The 21,994-nt window shown below is 43.1% G+C and overlaps 1 protein-coding gene across 8 annotated transcripts in view; it reads right to left on the bottom strand.

Annotated features, from left to right (window-relative positions):
• PRIM2 (DNA primase subunit 2) overlaps positions 1-21,994 on the bottom strand; it is a 309,065-nt gene that overhangs the window by 131,752 nt on the left and 155,319 nt on the right. For all 8 annotated transcript variants that reach the window (XM_073336325.1, XM_073336323.1, XM_073336328.1 and 5 more), the window contains one exon: positions 5,176-5,243. In XM_073336325.1, the coding sequence (XP_073192426.1) occupies positions 5,176-5,243 (68 nt within the window). The remainder of the gene's footprint in view (positions 1-5,175; positions 5,244-21,994) is intronic.

Here is a 21,994-nt window from a genome sequence, read left to right as displayed (position 1 = left end):
CCAGGGCGACAGCTGGGCACGAAGCATCTCTTTTGAACCCCAGCTTCATTTTTGTCTTCAGTTCTGACATAACCCGCAATCGAGCTACTAATTAGCTTAACTATATCACTATCACTACACTATAAGCTATTCTAAACTACCACCAAGACAGTGAGAATGGAGAAAAACCCAGATCCAAATAGCCTGGAGCAGTTCACTTCCATCTGACACAGTGGTTGGAAAGAACTGATGCAGTAGAGGGCACAGCACCCTTTTTTTATAGGGTCACACTCAGAATGTTTGGAGATGCGGGGGTGGGGGTGCAAGTGCTTTAACAAACACTGCTTGGAGAAAGTGTACCATTAGGCGCACACAGTCTGAATTTTCTGAAGAAATACTGACTCACAAAGAGGCTCCCTGAAAAGGGTCAGGGAAGGTGGGTGGGAGAAGAGGACGGATAGGAATTGGATACAGTATCCCAGTCACATAATGCTTGGGAGCTACTTGTCTGTTGTTACGGATTCCTAGGCTTTGAAGAAGTGGAACCATCTTTCCACAAATGGAGGGGAAACAGCAGAAAGATTGCTGATGACCGCACTGATATGTTCAAGGGAAATGTCAAATGTGTTGCTTTCCCACAACTGAGGACAGGCTGGCTGATTTGAGTTGGAGCTAAAGGACCTCCTTCTCTGTGACTTCCGCCTCCTCCTCTAAAAGTCATTCTGCCCAAAGGGTTTTCAGGCGGCTGCTGAGAGTATTGTTGTTGCAGGGTCTTGTACTGCTCTCTCTCAGGGGCAGGAGTAAAGGCCTCCAACAAACAGAGCTTAGCATGGGAGTTTTTTAAATGACTGCAAAGTTCCAACAGTTTTGTCAGAGAACAAAAATTGACCATCAAAAGGGAGATCCTCTATGGTTCATTGGATGTTAGGGGCTACGCTGGAGTTTTGTAATCACAAGATTTTCCTCATTGTTATTGCAGGGATCGTTATCCTGGAAGAAGCACCTGAGATACTGAGTGCTGACTGGAGCGATGTGTGGCCACAAAGTGGCATTCTGCAAGGAAAGCTCTAAACTCCTCCCTTAAATCTTCAGGCAGCTTGTCAGTAAACTTGGACATTGCACCCCAGTTTACAAAGTTATATTTTGCTAATAGCACCCACCAGTTAGCTACACACATGCTGCATTTTTCTCCTCAGTAAGTCAAGCACTTAACTCTCTCTCTTTGGGATTTGATCTGAAGCTCCTTTGATGTGATTTCTCAATGGCAGCAATGACCACGAGGAAGTTGGGTGAAGAGGGGAATAAAATAACTCAAAGCCTTGATTGGGACATTATATTGTCTGCCTGTGTACTTGGCTGTCAGCACTAAGGAGGCTGGCACATGCCACAAGGTCTTTGCCAGTTCCAAAACAATCTCATATATAGGGAGAGCTAGCCTCCCAAGGACTGTTACCCAAAGAACGTCCAATAAGCTTGAGAACATTCTCTTGTACAAACTCAGCTTGATTGCCCAATGCTGCTGACACCCTCCTCAGTAGGTCTCGATAGAATTTAAAATCCTCCAGAACTGGAGACAAGGAATCTGGGGCCATGGAATTGACTGGTGAGGGCGACGACAAGTTAACAGGGGCCCGTGTGTGCCCTTGTAGTAGAATGTGCTCCTTTGGCAATGGTTTATCCTGCAGAACTGGTTTCTCAGGGTGACCAGTATCTGCATGGGCCTCCAAAATATGAGAACAGTCTGGTGACCTTCTGCTCAAGTGTGCCAGTGATCAAGACCTGGGAGAGTGGGAGATACACCAAGAGTTACAAAAAGGCCCCTAAGGAAACATGCAGGGACTAGGCAACCAGTAGGAACCAGGCCAGGATGATCAATCTCTGCTATATGAAAGGTCCTGTTCTTCGTAACAATGCTTTCCTTCAGGAGCTGGTTGAAGACTTGCTAGACCGACTCCACCTAGGAAAGGATCGGTGAAGAGGAGGGAGACTCTGAACTCAATTGCAAGGCGGTATCTGAATAGGGATTCTAGCCCTGAAGTGGCCACTTGGCATTCTGATTTATCTGTGGCCCATTGAGAAGAGGCCAATATTGGTGCTGATGCCAATATAGTAGCTGCTACTGCAGATGCACCTCGAGATGTGGAGGGACTTGGTACCAACAAATATGTTGTTGCTGGTGCAAAAGTGTAAGTCACAGTCATTACCCAACCTAACGACTGCGGCAATACTGAAGCCACAGATATGCATCAGTACTAAAGACTGAGTCAAAGTCACATCTTTGCAGTGTCTCTTAGCTGGAATTGACAATGGTGCTGTTTAGAGTGTCTATACCAGAGCCGTGGATCTGGATGAGCCAAGAACAGGAGGAGGTGCCTCTGCTACAAAAGACTCCGGCACCACAGGAGAGACAAGGGTGCAGAGGCAAAGCAAATCCTTTGATGTCTCATAAGTTTGTGGGGTCATTGGTGGTAATAATGCCGGTGCCAGAACTGTGTTCCTTGGTACTGGACTCAACGTCCATCCCAGAGACAGTACCAGAATCAATGGTAAAGTACCAATATGTTCCTGCCATGTCGGAAGACATGGTCAACAGCCAGTTCCACCTTAAGTGATTGAGGAGTTCCAGTGATGTTCTGTGTCCTTCTTCAAAGGAGAAGAGTCCTTTTTCAACCTGAACTAGCTCCAGTCTTTTTTATGGGTCCTCTTTCAGGGAGACTCCAAAAAGGAAGACTGACCTTTCTTTCTCCAAGGAGAAGAGTCCAAGTCCAGGGTCTGTCAGAAATCACTGAAGCCTCTGTAGCAGCCCAAGAGATAAGGAGAGCAGTTGAAGTGGGTGGGGCTGAGGTGGGTGTCATTGCCTGCTCCATGAGGGACTGTTTGAGGTGCAGATCTCTGGAAATCTTCATGCTTTTCCTTGAAAGGACAGCAGATACCTCTCTTTAACAGGTCTCTCACTAAGGCACAAAAGGCAATGCAGACTAGGTACCTCACACAATGAGCAGTGCTTAAAGCCAGGTGAGCACATGCCACCAGAGCTTCTCACTGAAAATTAATTAACTGAAACAAATAAAGCAGTAAGGTAAATTAGCTATTGTGTACTAAGCACTCCCTAACTATTAACAGGAAAAGGAGGCAGAGAAGTAACTCATCGACTGCCCAGTCTAAAACAACCATGAGGTAAACCACCTGAGGAACTCTGACATGGGCCATAGGTGGTGCAAAGGAAGTGAGGAGTTCAGGGTGGTGCCACACTTATGTAGACTCATGAGGACTCATGAGCAGACTTAAGGAATGTGCACCACCCAGACAGGTACTATTACAAAAAGCTCTCTGGCTTCAGTGCACTTGGTGCTCACACACCTGACTGGAATACACATTCGCAACTATAAATATTACACATATAAATGGTGTGAATTTACAGCATACCTACGCACACAATAGGCACATTTTTAACAGATGTATTTTCTAATTCTCTTCTCTCAAATATGATTTAACCCTTATATTCTGTGACACAGTCGGGCCAGATGGCTACAGGAGAGTAATAGAAGGCAGATATATTAGCCCCAGGCTAAGTAGGTCCCTTTTCCCTGGGTAAGGTAACAGGGAAGGTTCCAGAACAATCAGGAACCTTCTGGAGACAATTAAGACAGGCTGATTAGAATACCTGTAGCCAATCAAGAAGCTGATAGAATCAATTAAGGCAGGCTAATCAGGGCACCTGGGTTTAAAAAGAAGCTCACTTGAGTTTGTGGTGCGCTTGTGAGGAGCTGGAAGCAAGAGGCATGAGGAGCTGAGAGTGAGAACGCGAACTGTTGGAGGACTGAGGAGTACAAGCATTATCAGACACCAGGAGGAAGGTCCTATGGTGAGAATAAAGAAGGTGTTTGGAGGAGGCCGTGAGGAAGTAGCCCAGGGAGTTGTAGCTGTCGCACAGCTGTTCCAGGAGGCACTCTAGACAGCTGCATTCCACAGGGCCCTGGGCTGGAATCCGCAGTAGAGGGCGGGCCCGGGTTCCCCCCAAACCTCCCAACTCCTGGTCAGACACAGGAGTGGTCGACCTGGATTGTGGGTTCAGAAAAACGGCCAAGCTGAAGGCTGCCGTGAAGCTCCAAGGCGAGCAAATCCGCCAATAAGCACAAGACCCACCAACATAGAGGAGGAACTTTGTCACAATACATATATATGCACAAAGTTATTAATAACTTTTTCAAATACAATTTGCTTTGAAACCCAACAAGATATGAAATTGCTTCCGATTGTCCTGATGTTAATAAAAGCGAAAAGTTCATTTTACATATATCAACACAAATAAAAGTTACATGGCAGTAATATATTCATTTTTAAAGCCACCATAAAATGTCACACTTCTATCTGTGAAGTGTCATGCTTTCCTATGGCGCTATATATTAATGGGGGGAAAAAGCAGCTGCTTTACACACACATCCATGTGAAACTGTGCACATCACTGGCTATGTGAATCCCCTTCTTGTGGCTATTCCCTCCAAGAGACAAATTACCCCCTCCAAACAAGGTAGAGAAGTAGCTGAGTCGTCTAAAAAAGGCAAGGACTGATTCTGTGGCTAAAATGAAAAATATAAAAAGAAAAGCTGGGAGTGAAAATTAAGAAAAGGTAGGAGCTCAGTTAGGAACACTATCTCCTGTTGTTCTTATACAGGATGATTTGGCTACTTGTTACTATATGAGTCCAAAGGGCCATACTACTGGTTCACAGTTTAGAGCTACCTCCATAATCCATTCACCAGTGGACTCATTCATCAGTGATGGATTATGAGATATGTTCTTCCTGGATAAAACACATCATAAAATAAGTTAATGCTCTGGGTGCCATAATTTTGAATTTGCTGTCTTCTGTACATGAAGAATCTGAATAATAATTTTACATCTAATCATATAAAATAACCTACGAGAGAAAAAGTGTTTTGGTAACAGCTATGGAACATTTTTCTTTAGCTGTTCTTGTAAAGGCAATGTCACATACTTGACTCAAAATAAATGTTTACATTTTCTTTATGAAATTGTACATTTTCCTATCAATATGGCATTGAAATGAAAAGAACACATTTTATTTCAGTTTTTCCATTTTCATCCATCAATACAGATCTGAAGAAGTTTGATTACAAATATAATTCTCTTAAATTTATGGAAGAATAAATGTATGTTTCTTATTCATGTTACCTGAGGTGATTAAGCAAAGGCTGCAGTCTCTCATCAGATTGTACAGCAGGCAGTGATCGTGCTGTCAGCTAGAAGAAAACAAGATTTCAGTTAACAAAATCTTAGAATTAGAGAATGTGATAACGTAGCAGCACTGATATAAGAAATTGTTTCAGTTATATATTTTTTTCCTTAGGGTAGCATGGGACACATTAAACTTTCTCCATATATCTGATAATGTGACAAAATACAGTATTTCTAAAACTGTAGTAAACTGAAATATTTATCCATAAATTAATGGAGTTACATATTCAAAAATGCATTTGATTTTAATTTTATTTTAATTAAATAGCAAGCCTAGTGTCTGAGAGTTTTATGTTTACTTTTAACAAAGCATATTTAAATTAGACGGCAGTAATGTTCAACATAGATGCCCCATGGACATTATAAAATATAAATAAAAATAGATTTGTAGACAATCTCAGATTTATATAAATATTGTGTGGTTCTTCACAAATGTATACAAAGATTGATGCCTCTGTATAAATCATGGTATGTTACTTTGTCCTGTAAACTTTCCATCTTACCTGTTTAGCGTAACTATTTAAAGATGCATAATTATTTAAGACTAACTCCTTTCAGGAGGATTATCAGTTAGCCTCTGCAAATTCTACAAGTACCTGTCTCATTGGAAGACTGGAAAGATGTGCATTAGCAAACTAATATGATGTGCATGCACTTATTTCCATTTTAATATATACAGTGCGAATTGGAAGCATTCTAGCAGTTTTCATAGACTTACAGAGTCCACCCAGGATATCTAGTGTAACCCAAAGACTCACATCCGAGGAGTCTAACTGCTTCCAAATACAGTCTGCATTTGGATGGCACAGTGGAAGAGTGTATGTAGTAGAGTCCTGAAGCTAGCACCCAAAAAGGATGCTCTCTAACTTTGTATCTGCTGAAACAGGGAAGAAGGGAGGGAAGAAGTCTAATATGATTGCCTTGAAACATGCGGCTTATGAACACCTGACAGACAAGGCAGAAAACTTTAGATGCGAGAATTGATACAAAGAAAATAGAGGTTATCTGGTGGCAGAATAATTCATTATGTTTTTCCTTTAAATATAAATCAAATTCTATTCTTATAGTCAAACTTCATGGGCTGTGGTTTTAGCTATGACAAAGAATTCAAACAAAGATTTCGACATATTTCACTTTATGAAATTCATGTTAATTATAAAAAAATATTTAAAATCTGCACACACAATTCCACAACTCACAAAAACAAAGAGGATTTTCTTTTACAATAAAGAAAATTAAGGACTAAGATCATGAAGCCTTAGCAAATTGGAGTGACTTTCTATAATGCTGGCAACAGGGGTCAATAACAACGTTTGACCATTTTAGCAATAGCAGCATGATGAACAACATCATCATCATAATCACTGAAATATTTAGTAAGGAAATTTTATCAATGTTTATCACCGAAAATGAAACTCTAAATCTAAACAGACTGATTATAACTTCCTTAGTATAACTTTCACCTTCATTAGGGACTGCAAGAAAACCTAATAATTTCTTGTTGACAATATTCCATAAAACTGGTAAAAATTTATTTGCAAACCATATTCTTACTTTACATACAGAAAATAACCATGCCCTATTAATCTTAAATAACCCTACATACACATTTAAAGCACTGTATTTATTTGCCACTATTTCAGAAAAATCCTGTGGATCTTGTATTTTACTAGGCTAAATTCAGATTTAAATGGTGGTTTATTATACTATGCATCAATTTACTAATTTCTTCAGGCAGAAAACCCAAACATTTTGTCTTCATAGCATCAAACAGTAAAATGTTTTACAAAGCAGTTGTTTTATACTAGTGCCATCCCTTTAATTTACATAAATTAATACTTCTGATCATTATTTTTTTTATTTGAGAAAGCAGAAATGATATTCATGAAGAGAACTGAACCTTTTAGAATGTTAATATAATGAATTAAATAAAATAACTCATCTTGATTTTGTAACACCTACTTCTCTTTTAATTTAATATTTAAAAGATACAAAAAATTTAATTATAATCAAAAACAATTTTATAGAAAATGCTAGAGAAGTTTGATACTGTTTATTTTAAATGGCTAACACATATTCATATGAAAGCAACTTCTATTAATGTCCCAAACACCAGTAAATCTACATATATTTGTTCATATCCTCAAAAACGGTGTTCCATTTGTTCAGAAATACTTCAACAACAGGTATACTAGTTTAGGGAAGCAAAATTACATAATGCAAAGCAGCAAAATTATAAAGATGCAAGAATGTGTTTGATAGAACACAAAATTTTAGTAGATATTATGTATTCATACAAACATGTAGAAACACAAATACACTTGAGCTCCGAACATGAACAAATTAGTTGAACTTCCCCTTTTGATTTGTTGAAATTCCTTAAGCAGAGTGCCCTCTTCTCCAGCTTTGTACTCCATCATCATCTTGGTTAACATTTGCCGTACAACAGATATGCTAAACATTTGTATGACATTTTTCAGGTAAGAAATTTCTCTTTGTTGCAGAGCTTTACTACTCATTTCTCGCTAATGGGAAGTAACAAGCAAGCAATCACAGACAGAGGGGAAAGGTTTCGCAGAGTGTTGATTTTTATTGTAGTAGAATAGGCAGGAAAGGAAGTTCCTTCCATATAAAGCAAGGACTTATGGGGAAACCAACCCATTATACCTTCCTAACAATGCCTGTGTATAGGAATGAAACTTACTTTTTCATCAAGTGTCCTGAGGGACTTGTGTGAACAGTTTCCCAGATGTCGAGCACACCATGTGGTGCAGTATTTTAACACCTTCCCTGCAGCAACATTGACACACTAAAACCTTGGCATTTTGGATAGAAAGAGATGAACAGGGTACAATTGGCATGTGTATTCCATATGCTTTAGATATGAAGGACGGTGAAGAAATTTGGCAGCATGTCACCTTCAGAAGAAGAAAGGGGAGCGTCCATGTACCAGCAATGCAGATATACGTAAGCAACCATTTTCATGTTCTCTCCACAGGTACTAATGCAAAGAGTGGACTAGATGATACATCTGAGGGAAGGGAGCAGGAGACGACTCCGCCAATTGGAAGGCATGAGATGCACTGTCCTAAGAATGGGGGTTCCACGACCACCGCTCCCAAGAGAAGGAGGCGGGTGGTGGTGGTCGGGGACTCCCTCCTCAGGGGGACTGAGTCATCTATCTGCCGCCCCGACCAGGAAAACCAAGAAGTCTGCTGCTTGCCAGGAGCTAGGATTCACGATGTGACAGAGAGACTGCCGAGACTCATCAAGCCCTCAGATGGCTACCCATTCCTGCTTCTCCACGTGGGCACCAATGAAACTGTCAAGAATGACCTTGAGCGGATCACTGCAGACTACGTGGCTCTGGGAAGAAGGATAAAGGAGTGTGAGGCGCAAGTGGTGTTCTCGTCCATCCTCCCCGTGGAAGGAAAAGACCCGGGTAGAGACCGTCAAATCGTGGAAGTCAACGAATGGCTACGCAGGTGGTGTCTGAGAGAAAGCTTTGGATTCTTTGACTATGGGATGGTGTTCCAAAAAGGAGGAGTGCTAGGAAGAGACTGCCTCCACCTAACAAGAGAGGGAAGAGCATCCTCACAAGGAGGCTGGCTAACCTAGTGAGGAGGGCTTTAAACTAGGTTCATTGGGGGAAGGAAACCAAAGCCCTGAGGTAAGTGGGGAAGTGAGATACCGGGAGGAAGCACGAGGAGGAGAGCACAAGGGAGGGCTCCTGCCTCATACTGAGGAAGCGGGACGATCAGCGAGTTATCTTAAGTGCCTATTCACAAATGCAAGAAGCCTGGGAAACAAGCAGGGAGAACTGGAAGTCCTGGCACAGTCAACGAATTATGATGTGATTGGAATAACAGAGACTTGGTGCAATAACTCACATGACTGGAGTACTGTCATGGATGGATATAAACTGTTCAGGAAGGACAGGCAGGGCAGAAAAGGTGGGGGAGTTGCATTATATGTAAGAGAGCAGTATGACTGCTCAGAGCTCCGGTATGAAACTGCAGAAAAAACCTGAGAGTCTCTGGATTAAGTTTAGAAGTGTGAGCAACAAGGGTGATGTCGTGGTGGGAGTCTGCTATAGACCACCGGACCAGGGGGATGAGGTGGACGAGGCTTTCTTCCGGCATCTAATGGAAGTTACGAGATCGCAGGCCCTGGTTCTCATGGGAGCCTTCAATCACCCTGATATCTGCTGGGAGAGCAATACAGCCGTGCACAGACAATCCAGGAAGTTTTTGGAAAGTTTAGGGGACAATTTCCTGGTGCAAGTGCTGGAGGAACCAACTAGGGGCAGAGCTCTTCTTGACCTGCTGCTCACAAACCGGGAAGAATTAGTAGGGGAAGCAAAAGTGGATGGGAACCTGGGAGGCAGTGACCATGAGATGGTCGAGTTCAGGATCCTGACACAGGGAAGAAAGGTAAGCAGCAGAATACGGACCCTGGCCTTCAAAAAAGCAGACTTTGACAACCTCAGGGAACTGATGGGCAAGATCCCCTGGGAGAATAACCTGAGGGGGAAAGGAGTCCAGGAGAGCTGGCTGTATTTTAAAGAATCCTTATTGAGGTTACCAGAACAAATCATCCCGATGTGTAGAAAGAATAGTAAATATGACAGGTGACCAGCTTGGCTTAACAGTGAAATCCTTGCTGATCTTAAACACAAAAAAGAAGCTTACAAGAAGTGGAAGATTGGACAAATGACCAGGGAAGAGTATAAAAATATTGCTCAGGCATGCAGGAGTGAAATCAGGAAGGCCAAATCACACCTGGAGTTGCAGCTAGCAAGAGATGTTAAGAGCAACAAGAAGGGTTTCGTCAGGTATGTTAGCAACAAGGAGAAAGTCAAGAAAAGTGTGGGCCCCTTACTGAATAAGGGAGGCAACCTAGTGACAGAGGATGTGGAAAAAGCTAATGTACTCAATGCTTTTTTGCCTCTGTCTTCACAAACAAGTTCAGCTCCCAGACTACTGCACTGGGCAGCACAGCATGGGAGGAGGTGACCAGCCCTCTGTGAAGAAAGAAGTGGTTAGGGACTATTTAGAAAAGCTTGACGAGCACAAGTCCATGGGGCTGGATGCACTGCATCCGAGAATGCCAAAGGAGTTGGTGGATGTTATTGCAGAGCCATTGGCCATTATCTTTGAAAACTCATGGCGATCGGGGGATGTCATAAATATAAAGGGAAAGGTAAACACCTTTAAAATCCCTCCTGGCTAGAGGAAAAACCCTTTCACCTGTAAAGGGTTAAGAAGCTAGGATAACCTTGATGGCACCTGACCAAAATGACCAATGAGGAGACAAGATACTTTCAAATCTGGAGGACGGGAGAAACAAAGGCTCTGTCTGTCTGTGTGATGCTTTTGCCGGGAACAGAAAAGGAATGGAGTCTTAGAACTTAGTAAGTAATCTAGCTAGATATGCATTAGATTCTGTTTTGTTTAAATGGCTGAGAAAATAAGCTGTGCTAAATGGAATGTATATTCCTGGTTTTGTGTCTTTTTGTAACTTAAGGTTTTGCCTACAGGGATTCTCTATGTTTTGAATCTGGCTACCCTGTAAGGTATTTACCATCCTGATCTCACAGAGGTGATTCTTTTACTTTTTCTTCAACTAAAATTCTTCTTTTAAGAACCTGATTGCTCTTTCATTGTTCTTAAGATCCAAGGGTTTGGGGTCTGTGTTCACTTATGCAAATTGGTGAGGATTTTTATCAAGCCGTCCCCAGGAAAGGGGGTGTAGGGTTTGGGGAGGATTTTGCGGGGAAAGACATTTCCAAGCGGCCTCTTTCCCTGTTATATATTTGTTAGACGCTTCGTGGTGGCAGCGATAAAGTCCAAGGACAAAAGATAAAACAGTTTGTACCTTGTGGAACTTTTAACCTAAGCTGGTGAAAGTAAGTTTAGGAGGTTTTCATGCAGGTCCCCACAGCTGTACCCTAGAGTTCAGAGTGGGGAAGGAACCTTGACAGAGGTGGTCCCGGACGACTGGAAAAAGGCTAATGTAGTGCCAGTCTTTAAAAAAGGGAAGGAGAAGGATCCAGGGAACTACAGGCCAGTCAGCCTCACCTCAGTCCCTGGAAAAATCATGCAACAGATCCTCAAGGAATCAATTCTGAAGCACTTAAGAGGAGAGGAAAGTGATCAGGAACAGTCAGCATGGATTCACCAAGGGCAAGTCATGCCTGACTACCCTAATTGCATTCTATGATGAGATAACTGGCTCTGTGGATGAGGGGAAAGCAGTGGATGTGTTATTCCTTGACTTTAGCAAAGCTTTTGACACGGTCTCACAGTATTGAGTATTTGACACAGTATTCTTGCCAGCAAGTTAAAGAAGTATGGGCTGGATGAATGGACTATAGGGTGGATAGAAAGCTGGCTAGATAGGGCTCAAGGGGTAGTGATCAATGGCTCCATGTCTAGTTGGCAGCTGATATCAAGCAGAGTGCCCCAAGGGTCGGTCCTGGGGCCAGTTTTGTTCAGTATCTTCATTAATGATCTGATGGATGGCGTGGACTGCACCCTCAGCAAGTTTGCAGATGACACTAAACTGGGAGGAGTGGTAGATACGCTGGAGGGTAGGGATAGGATACATAGGGCTCCAGACAAATTAGAGGATTGGGCCTAAAGAAATCTGATGAGGTTCAACAAAGACAAGTGCAGAGTCCTGCACTTAGGACAGAAGAATCCCATGCACAACAACAGGCTAGGGACCGAATGGCTAAGCAGCAGTTCTTCAGAAAAGGACCTAGGGGTTACAGTGGACAAGAAGCTGGATATGAGTCAACAGTGTGCCCTTGTTGCCAAGAAGGCAAATGGCATTTGCGGCTGTATAAGTAGAGGGCATTGCCAGCAGATTGAGGGAAGTGATCGTTCCCCTCTATTCAACATTGGTGAGGTCTCATCTGGAGTACTGTGTCCAGTTTTGGGCCCTACACTACAACAAGGATGTGGAAAAATTGGAAAGCGTCCAGCAGAGGGCAACAAAAATGATATGGGGACTGGAATACATGACTTATGGGGAGAGGCTGCTGCTCTTGTTACAGATCACATTAAGGGGTTGATCAGGAAAGAAATATCTCACTTTAAACAAGGATCTTATCTCCAAGACAAGCCACTTGGTAGCTACTAAGTAGGCTTTCCTTACAATAAAGCCTTTGTTCTGAATGGCTATAGCAAAGGCTTTAAAATTGCTGTGTAGTATCATCCTTGCGTGACTATTTCCTATAAAGGTGGAGCTACTGCTTCAGCAACCTTAAACTCCCAAAACATATGAAAACTCTTTGTTTTGATAGACCATTTTAATTTAATATTGGGTTTTAATAAAAAATCCTCATTTGAATCTTATGTTCTCACAGGAGATGTCCATAGGAAACTGTCTATCCAACCATGTCTGAAGGAAAGCTATTTCATAAATACTAATCAATTCTTTGTGAACCACGGACATCCTCTCTTGGAAAAGTCCTCTAGCTTTTAAAGGTTTTTTTGCGGGAGGTGTATGTGTGGCACTTTCCAAGGCAGTTTGAAGGGGAGAGGTACCATGTTGGCCTGGGGACCACTCAACCCAGGAATACTGAGACAAATACCTCAATTGTGGAAATAGCTTGCTAAGTGACCCTGGGAGCCTAATAGATGACTGCTCCCCCAGGCTGGCTAGTGCCCAAGTACTATTGAAATAACCTAGTACCACTCAAGGCTTTTCTACCGTAAATCTAGAGTCATTTTGAACAGTGAAGTGATTTTTCCACTTACTCCTTTATAATCCCATGATCGTGCAGTTTCACGGGGAGTGGATGCCTCATGTGACTCTGCTCTCATCACAGACTGCTTGAAGTGCTCATCCCATTTTAATGTGGAGCCAGATGGGGAGCTTAGGAGGACTGGGGAGAGAGACACCCTTTCCTGCCTTTTGGCATCTGAGCCCCTTTCCCTGGCAGAACAAGGTTCCTTAGGCTGAAAGCCAGATGGACATAATTTCAATTCCACTGCTATCTGAGGTAGGGCTTCCCAGAAATGACAGGTTTCTCTGCATGCCCAGACATTCTGCAGTGCTGGGAAAGGAACAGTGAACTCAACACAGAGCACTGTAAGAGCCTCTGTACAGGAGAAAACTCCCAGCAAACATTCCTGGGGCAAGGGTGGGGGGAAGTAGGGACCAGGAGCAAAGGAGAAGGGGTTTAACCCCTGATTTTCACCCAACTGCATGTTAATACAGCTATACTAATACAGAATTCTGAGTAATAATTCATTCAAACTACAATACAGAACAGTATTTCCCAGACCCGTCAGAAGCAGTGCAAAGCCCTGGGAGAGTCAGGGGTAATGGAGGAGATGGGGAGGGAAGTAAATTGCTGGGAAGGAGCCTGGGCATGAACTTGGAGGGTCGTTGGGTATGGGTGGGAAAAGTATGGAACAGGTTTTGGGGTGGGGGGGGCGGGGAGGGATTGTTAAGAAGCTTCCCCCATGCAGACCCTGGCTGACCCCTAGCCTCTCCCATTCAGTCAGGCACATCTGTCCCTGTCTCCATGCGTCTCTGTGCCCTCACCCAGCCACTCCCCTGTCCCTACGTCCCTGTGCCCCCTTCCCCTGTCCCCATGTGTGTCTGTGCTCAGGGATGCTGGAACAATTTTTATAGTGGGGGTGCTGAGAGCCATAGAATCAAACTGTAAAGCCTATCTATAATGGAAACCACTTCAAGCCAGGGGATGCGGAAGCACCCTCAGCATGCCTAGTTCCCAGCACCTATGTCTGTGGCCTCACCCAGCCACACCCCTGTCCCTATGTAACTCTGCACCTCCTCCCCCTGTCCTCATGTGTATCTGCACCTACCTCCCCCCTGTGGCCCTGTGCCTCCACTCCCATTCAGCCCCTGCCCCAGTCTGTCCTTCCCCACTAGCCCTTATGATTCCCTGCCTGACCACCCTCCCAGCACCCCATGCTGTCTGTCTCCCCATAACCCCCATCTCCTGCCCTGGCCACAGGTGCTGTGAAGAAAGCTCTGCAGGCTCTCTCTTCCTTAGCTGGCTGTGAGCTGCAGCTTTGTTCTGTCGCCACAGCGTCCACTGGTGGGCATAAGGAAGAACTGCAGACGTTATTTTCTGCTGGGAACTGCTGCTGTTCTTGTGTCACCGTGCCTGCTGGTGGGCAAAAGGCAGAACCACAGCAACATTTTGAGAGAAGCTTTTTTCTGCGTAAAAATTTAAAAATCTGCAGGGCTCATTAATTATGCATACACAAAGTAACGCAGAATTCTCCCAGGAGTAAATTGAAGACAGAATTAACCCTAGACACAGATATTCAAGTAGGAAAGCAGTGTGAACGGGCAAAACCAAGAAAAACTTGCTATACTTGAAAAACAAAAAGCTAGCTTAGAAGAGATTCAGCATGACTGTTGAAAGTCATCATCATCATCATAAGATCCCTGAGGCTAACAGAAAAAAATTCCGGGCTACATGCACAAGATATAGAAAAAGTCATATCTCAAGAGATTATTCATATTCACCCAGAAGTGCACAATATAATAAATGCACAAAATATGGACATTTTGCAGTTGTTTGCCACAGTCAGGGAGTTGACACATTACAGACGATCAAGAACCATTGTTTCTGGGAGCTAATCACTTGTGATGGCTCAGAACCTACCTAAAGTGTGAAAATGGATGTTCCTGGCAAGACTATTGACTTTAAAATGGACTCAGAAGCTAATGTTACAGTCATCTCAAGAGGAATTCACAATCACCTTCAACCCCTCCCAAAGCTGAAGTCACCTGACACAGCTCTGACTAGCCCAGCAAGTTACACGTTCAGAGTGTATGCAATCAAAGGACCACAGACTAACATCCTTCTCAGCTGCAGCATGACAGCCATGATGGGCACAGCGAAAGAAGTGGAAGATCTCAATGGAATATTTGGTGATATTGCACTTTTGAAAGGAGAACCAGTACAAATAATTTTATGAGACAATGCTGAAGCATATGGTATACATACACCTCACAGGATTCCTATCCCATTATTTCATAAAGTGGAAACTGAGTTAAAGAGAATGGAACAGATTGGCATAATTGAGAAAAGCTTTTAGCAAACAGCATGGTGTACCCCAATGGTACCAGTTATAAAGAAAAATGGGCGAATCTGAAACTGTGTTGCTCTTAAAAGACTTAATGAAGCAGTTGTGAAAGCAAAATATACCCTCCCAATACTGGATGACGCTCTCCCCAAAGTGACCACATTATTCTCCAAATTGGATGCTTCAAGTAGATTCTGGCAAATTCCTTTGGCAAAAGAAAGTGCTAAACTGACTATATTTATCACACCTTTTGGGAGATTTTGCCTCCAAAGATTACCTTGTTGGATTATCAGTGCAGCTGAAATTTTCCAAAGGTAGATGGCAGAACTGTTCACAAACAAAAAAGGAGCTGTAGTTTACTATATGGCTCTTGGATGGAAAAAAACAAAACAAAACCCTCAATGAAGTCCTATGCCTAATCAGTCACTGTGAACTGAAGCTAAACAAGGAAAAGTGTGTTTTCTGCCTACCCCAAACTGAGTTTTTGGAACAGACCATAAACAAATATGCCCTGAGAAAGTAAAGGCAATTTGAGAACTGAATGCACCAGTGAATGTACCAGAACAGAGATGCATATGGGAGATATTAAGTTACCTTGGCTGATATCTACAAGACCTTTCTACAGTGACAAAACCACTGAATGAACCACTGAAGTCCAACACATATTGCCTATGGGGGTCAAATCAAGAGCAAACTTTACAGATGTGAAAAACAAAATGACAACTCCTCAAGATAGTAGAACAACCACAGCTAGTCACTGCAACTAATGGACAGCCAGATGACCAAGTTGTTATATATTCAGGTCATGTAATTTAGAAAACTAGTATGATTCACAGACACTTAGCAGACGGATAGGTACTGAACTTCAAAGACAGCGTGACAGAGTAAATATTGTAAATTCAGGAATGTAGAACTTAAAGGGGGAGATGTAATGGAATGCTAAACTGCATTATATTGTTCAGCCACTAGGTGGCACTGTGTCTAAAAATACCTTATTTATGCTAACCTCAGCCATACCTGGCAATACATTAAATGATCTTATGAAGAACTTATCTGATTGTATCTTGCTCAGAATTAAGCTCTATAGTCAGCCTGTATGTGATACAGGAGCACAACTGCTGATTAGAGTGGGCAGAAGGGGAATGGTCTAAGAGCCATGTTTTTTGTGCAGTGAGCTGAGGAGAGACTCCAGTATCTGAAGGAAAAGAAAAGGAGTACTTGTGGCACCTTAGAGACTAACCAATTTATTTGCGCATAAGCTTTCGTGAGCTACAGCTCACTTCATCAGATGCATACTGTGGAAAATGCAGAAGATGTTTTTATACACACAAACCATGAAAAAATGGGAGTTTATCACTACAAAAAGTTCTCTCTCCCCCCACCCTACACTCCTGCTGGTAATAGCTTATCTAAAGTGATCACTCTCCTTACAATGTGTATGATAATCAAGGTGGGCCATTTCCAGCACAAATCCAGGTTCTCCCATCGGATGCATACTGTGGAAAATACAGAAGATGTTTTTATACACACAAACCATGAAAAAATGTGCTGGAAATGGCCCACCTTGATCATCATACACATTGTAAGGAGAGTGATCACTTTAGATAAGCTATTACCAGCAGGAGAGTACGGTGGGGGGAGAGAAAACCTTTTGTAGTGATAAACACCCATTTTCCATAGTTTGCATGTATAAAAACATCTTCTGTATTTTCCACAGTATGTATCCGATGAAGTGAGTTGTAGCTCACGAAAGCTTATGCTCAAATAAATTGGTTAGTCTCTAAGGTGCCACAAGTACTCCTTTTCTTTCTGCGAATACAGACTAACACGGCTGTTACTCTGAAACCTAAAGGAAAAGAGACACTTTGGACCTTTTCAGAGGTTCTCTCCCCTCTGGCCCACATCTGTTGTGGAACTCACTGTACAAGCTGGCTGGATAGTGTTCTCCTCAAACTTAGAGACTCTCCCCCAAATGCTCAGAAGCTCCTGATCAGGCTTTTTTGCATTGGAGCCATGGCTCTTCAGGGCAGGATGAGGACTTGACATGTTGGTTTGATCATGAGCTCTGTGGTCACAGCATGAGGAGGGTTGCCTGACTGCAAACAAACGGGGTATCATTTGCCATCTCTAGAGCCTATAAACCCCACCTCCTATAGGGAATACTGCTTAGAATTAGCCTCATGTTTGCAGGACAACTTTGCCATGACTGATAGGAGGCAGAGGAGTCCCAGAGAGGAGGCTCTACAGTGATAGAAACCACATTGGTGACCGATACCGAAGAGAAGATAGTAAGTCACTACTGTGCAAAAATGAATAAAACCTAGAATTATAAAACAAAATGATCAAAGGGACCAGCACGTGGGGTGGGGCAAGCGCACAGTGCCGCCTAGCTGTACGTCCACCTAGGAGCAGTAGGGACATGTCGCCGTTTGCGGAGAGCCATCTGAGGTGAGCACTGCCCAAATTCAGCACCCCAAAACCCCTCCCATGCTCCAACCCCCTGCCACGAGCCCCCTCCTGCACCTAAACTCCCTCCCAGAGCCTGCACCTCCTCCCACACTCCAAACTCCTCGTCGCCATTCCTCCACATAGGAGCAGCAGGAATATGTCGCCACTTCCGGGGAGCCATGGAGGGAGCCTGCCGGCCCCACACCAACCAGACTATAAACCAGACTTTCAATGAAGATCAAAAATGTTTATACAGCTTTCCGGTTGGTAAAGTGCTGGATAACACAGCTTTTATTGTAATATGCAATTAATGAAAGCATTTTAAAAATGAGTAAGTGAATGTCAAAAAGGCAAGCAAATGTCAATTGGAATAATAGGTACATACTAATTAACAAGTGGCAAGGGAATGATTCCCACTTCCTTTTCAAGCAACTTTGGAGGTGTTGAAGTGTAAAATATTCTATGAGACACTCTTGATTGCCCCTTCAAACACAATTCCATTGAGCAAACTTACAAAGTTTATCATATTTTATGGGTTTTAGAAACATTTGATTACATATAAATTAGGAATGCCTCTGGACCCAGTGGAAGTTGTCAAAAGAAACAAATTGTTAAGTTTGTCTTGTGATCAGAGAAATTACTACATATAATTACATTCTTCTTACTCTTACACCTGTTTGTATTCCATAATTTAGACAGTAAAATAAGCATATTTATTAAGTTATTTAAAATTACTTATTTCTGTTACCACTACAAAGCCAATGTATCAATAGGTGAATTGACAGGAACCCATCTAGCTCACACATTCACAGAAGCGTTAGCTTCATTTTGACTGCAAAACCTTAGAATCTTTATTGCTGGTGCTGCTTTAATAACCAGAAATAACAGTGTGACATTGAGTTCCAGAATGGGTTTGCAAGGCTGTGAATCAGGAAAGAGACACCAATTCTCACTTGTAAATAGAACAAATTTCACTTGAAAGTCACTGAGACACAAAAATGAAACTCAGTGTTGCTAACTTTCTCAATTTTATCAAAAGTCTCATTACATTTGATGTTTTATTTAAAGCCCTGGCTCCCGGAATTCTGTGATTAGATGAGAATCTCAGCTAATAGGTTGATAGCATCAAAGGACAGAGCTTGGATACACTCTGCACCTCTCTAGGGAAACCTGAATATTGTAACCACTAATCTCTCTTCATAACAATGGCTGTAAGCCATCCACCATGTTTGCATAAGAAGGCCTGATAATTTGAGATCCTCAACAGGATAGAAGTAGAAAAAACCTTTTTCTTCCTTTAAGGTCAAGTTGCTTCTGTCCCTTATCTAAGGGCTTGTTTACACTACCACACAGGGTCGATCTAAGATATGCAACTTCAGCTATGTGAATAGCGTAGCTGAAGTTAACATACTTAGATCTACTTACCACGGTGTCTTCACTTCAGTAAGTCAACAGCTGACGCTCTCCCGTTGACTCCACTTGTGCTTCTCTTTCTGGTGGAGTACCAGAGTCGACGGGAAAGCATTCAGCAGTCAATTTATCGCTTCTATACTAGATGTGATAAATCGACACGCACTGGATCGATCGCTGCCCGCTGATCCAGCGGATAGTGTAGACAAGCCCAGAGGGAGTAGCCTTTGGGTGCTGTTGTTTGGACTGCTCTATAGCTGCCTGCACCACCAAAAAGTTAGGTGGTGGGTGAAAGAACAAAAACTCTCCCCCCTTGGACAGAACAAAGTGCTATCAACCCTCTGAGGGTGGGAGCACAAGAAGCAACACTGTGCCATACCATCTTTCGCTGGCTTCACAATGCCTCGTTGATGGGGAAGGCCACTCGACTGGGACTGGAAAGCTGCAGAAGGTCTAATAAACTGTGCTGAGGCTGCTAGACTTCCTTAATGTGCATCTGTAGCTCTGAAGCCACGCTGTGCATGAGTCTTGATACTGTTTAAAGTTGTCTGGTGAAAACAGAGAAGATGGAGTAACCACTTCATTTGGTGAAGATGACAAAACTGCTCCTGAAACCAATGAAGCCAGCTCCTCTTCCTATTCCAAATATTCCTACAGTGGGCTGTGGGCAAATAAGACTCCTGCACTGATCCTGGTTATCTAGAGTAGGGCTCCCAGGGTCCCCAGTATTGTCAGTTGCATGAATCATCTGGCAGAGGACCACTCCACATCATAGGGTATCAACTGTCTTTTGGCCAATCATACCTGGGCGGTAGCTGGAACCCCAATATTTTGGGGCTCCTGCCTCATGCCCCCTCTGGCAAATGCTTCAGAGACTTCCACAGGGCCTCAGACTCATCCAAAGAGAAAGCAGGATCCCTTATCTCCAGTGGAACTGCAGGTACCTATGGCTAGTCCTCAAGGCTGGCATGTAGGATGGGAAAACAACTCTGTCTCATCGGAATAATATCTTCCTCTGGTGTATCAACGTACTGGAACGGACGGTCCCATAAGAGAAGTGAATGCAGCTAGGGAAGAGCAAAGATGTTCTCTGGGGAGATGTAGGCCTCTCATCAACCTGAGCTATGAGGAGAGTCCATTGGCAGAGCCAGGGCTTCGCTGTTAGTCAGCTCCTTCCAGGGTCTTGTTGCTACCAGTACCGCATCAGCTCTATAAGTGGATGGGCGCACCAAAAGCTGTTTATCCCAAGCCTTCACCATCAGAACCAATGTCACATCAGATCCATACTCCTGCATATGTCCTTCTGCTGTCATGAAGATTTACTCAAGCCTAAGTCCTTAGCTCTCACACACACCAGCTCTCCCGACTTTGATGAGGTCGGGGAGAGATCCCTTCTCTTCAGGACAGTTTTAGATGAAGATAGCATGTCCCTATGTCTATGAGAGAGTGCCCTTCGCTCTCATGCAAAGCCTTTTCCTTAGGCTTAACAGTTAGCCTCCATTCCCGAGTTCATGGTCAGAGGGGTGCTGCACACTTGGCAAGACTGATATATTGGGGGACAGATCCCCAGCCTGGATCTGATTGGAGTTTCATTGCCTTTTCTATGAGATGTTTTCCGACTCTCCGTTTCTGACCCTCACAAATTCTGAGGGGAAAGTGAAGCACTTGGCAGAAATATTAGCGTTGCCTATGCAGTAGATACAGCGCTGATGTTAGTCATCCATTGAAAAGGAGCAAAAATAGGAAACAGTTTCTGAACTCTGAGATGCTGGGCATAATCCCAGTCTTCTCGGGACACAAAAAATTCCTGAGTGGAGAAGAAAAATGGGGAAAAACACTGTCTAACTATACTATGCTATAAAGACTACTAAAACTAACTGTATAAAATACCTTGCAGAAATGATGCAGTAAAAAGGGAACTGAGGACACAGAAGATTCCGACTCAGACTATGCGGCGCTAAGAAGGAACTAGAGAGGTATGAGCCTGCACCACTTTTATGGCCTCAGTTCGGAGCACAAGGAGAGGCTATGGCACACGTGTGGGCCACCAGACACTGCTTGCAAAAAATTCCGGACTCAGGCACATGGTGTGCGTGCATATCCCACATGTGGAATACGCTTAGGGACCATCACTCAAAAAAGAATGACTGGAAATTAGACAGTAAATATTGCTCAGTTCTGTTGCTCAGGTTTGGCCCAGCTGTCCCGCCATCATGATGGGGAGAGGAGTGGAGTGGAGGAGAGTGGACGCAAGGCCATATTTGAGTGAGCAGCACCGCAACCCTGTGTGCCAAGTTACAACAACCAAAGTTGGCAGCCAGGTCCAGCCCCGCAAGACAGGAGCCCCAGGAGCTGCCATTGGGGGGTGGTACGTGTTTTGTTTTATAGATTGGTTTTCATGTTATTTCACATTTGCAAAAAACACATTTGTTCTGCATAGTCTCTGTTCAAAGCTAAGGCATTGTCTTGTTAATGTTAAATTATAAAATATAATTTGTAAAATGTAAGCACAAAATTGCATTTTAAAAAGCTACAAACTGTATCAGTAAGAACAGGAGAATACACATATAATCCTCTTCCCTCCTGACATAGTGTAAGATCCCACAACCAATTACCAGGTGCAATTTGATCTTTCCCTCTTACGGGCAATGGTGTCCGTCCTCCTGCCCCCACACTTTTGCAGATTACAAAGACATTTGATTTATTTTTAGTATTGTTTTAAAATGTCTGGGTTGTGTCAAAGTAGCAGGACACAGCAATTTCATTTTATTGTAGCTACTAGGCAATGCTTGCATACCTGTAGTCCATAAAAATATTTT

This window comes from Lepidochelys kempii, chromosome 3 (genome assembly GCF_965140265.1).
Source record: "Lepidochelys kempii isolate rLepKem1 chromosome 3, rLepKem1.hap2, whole genome shotgun sequence".
In the NCBI taxonomy this organism is placed as follows: Eukaryota; Metazoa; Chordata; order Testudines; family Cheloniidae; genus Lepidochelys; species Lepidochelys kempii.
This window is presented reverse-complemented; position numbering and strand designations above follow the sequence as displayed.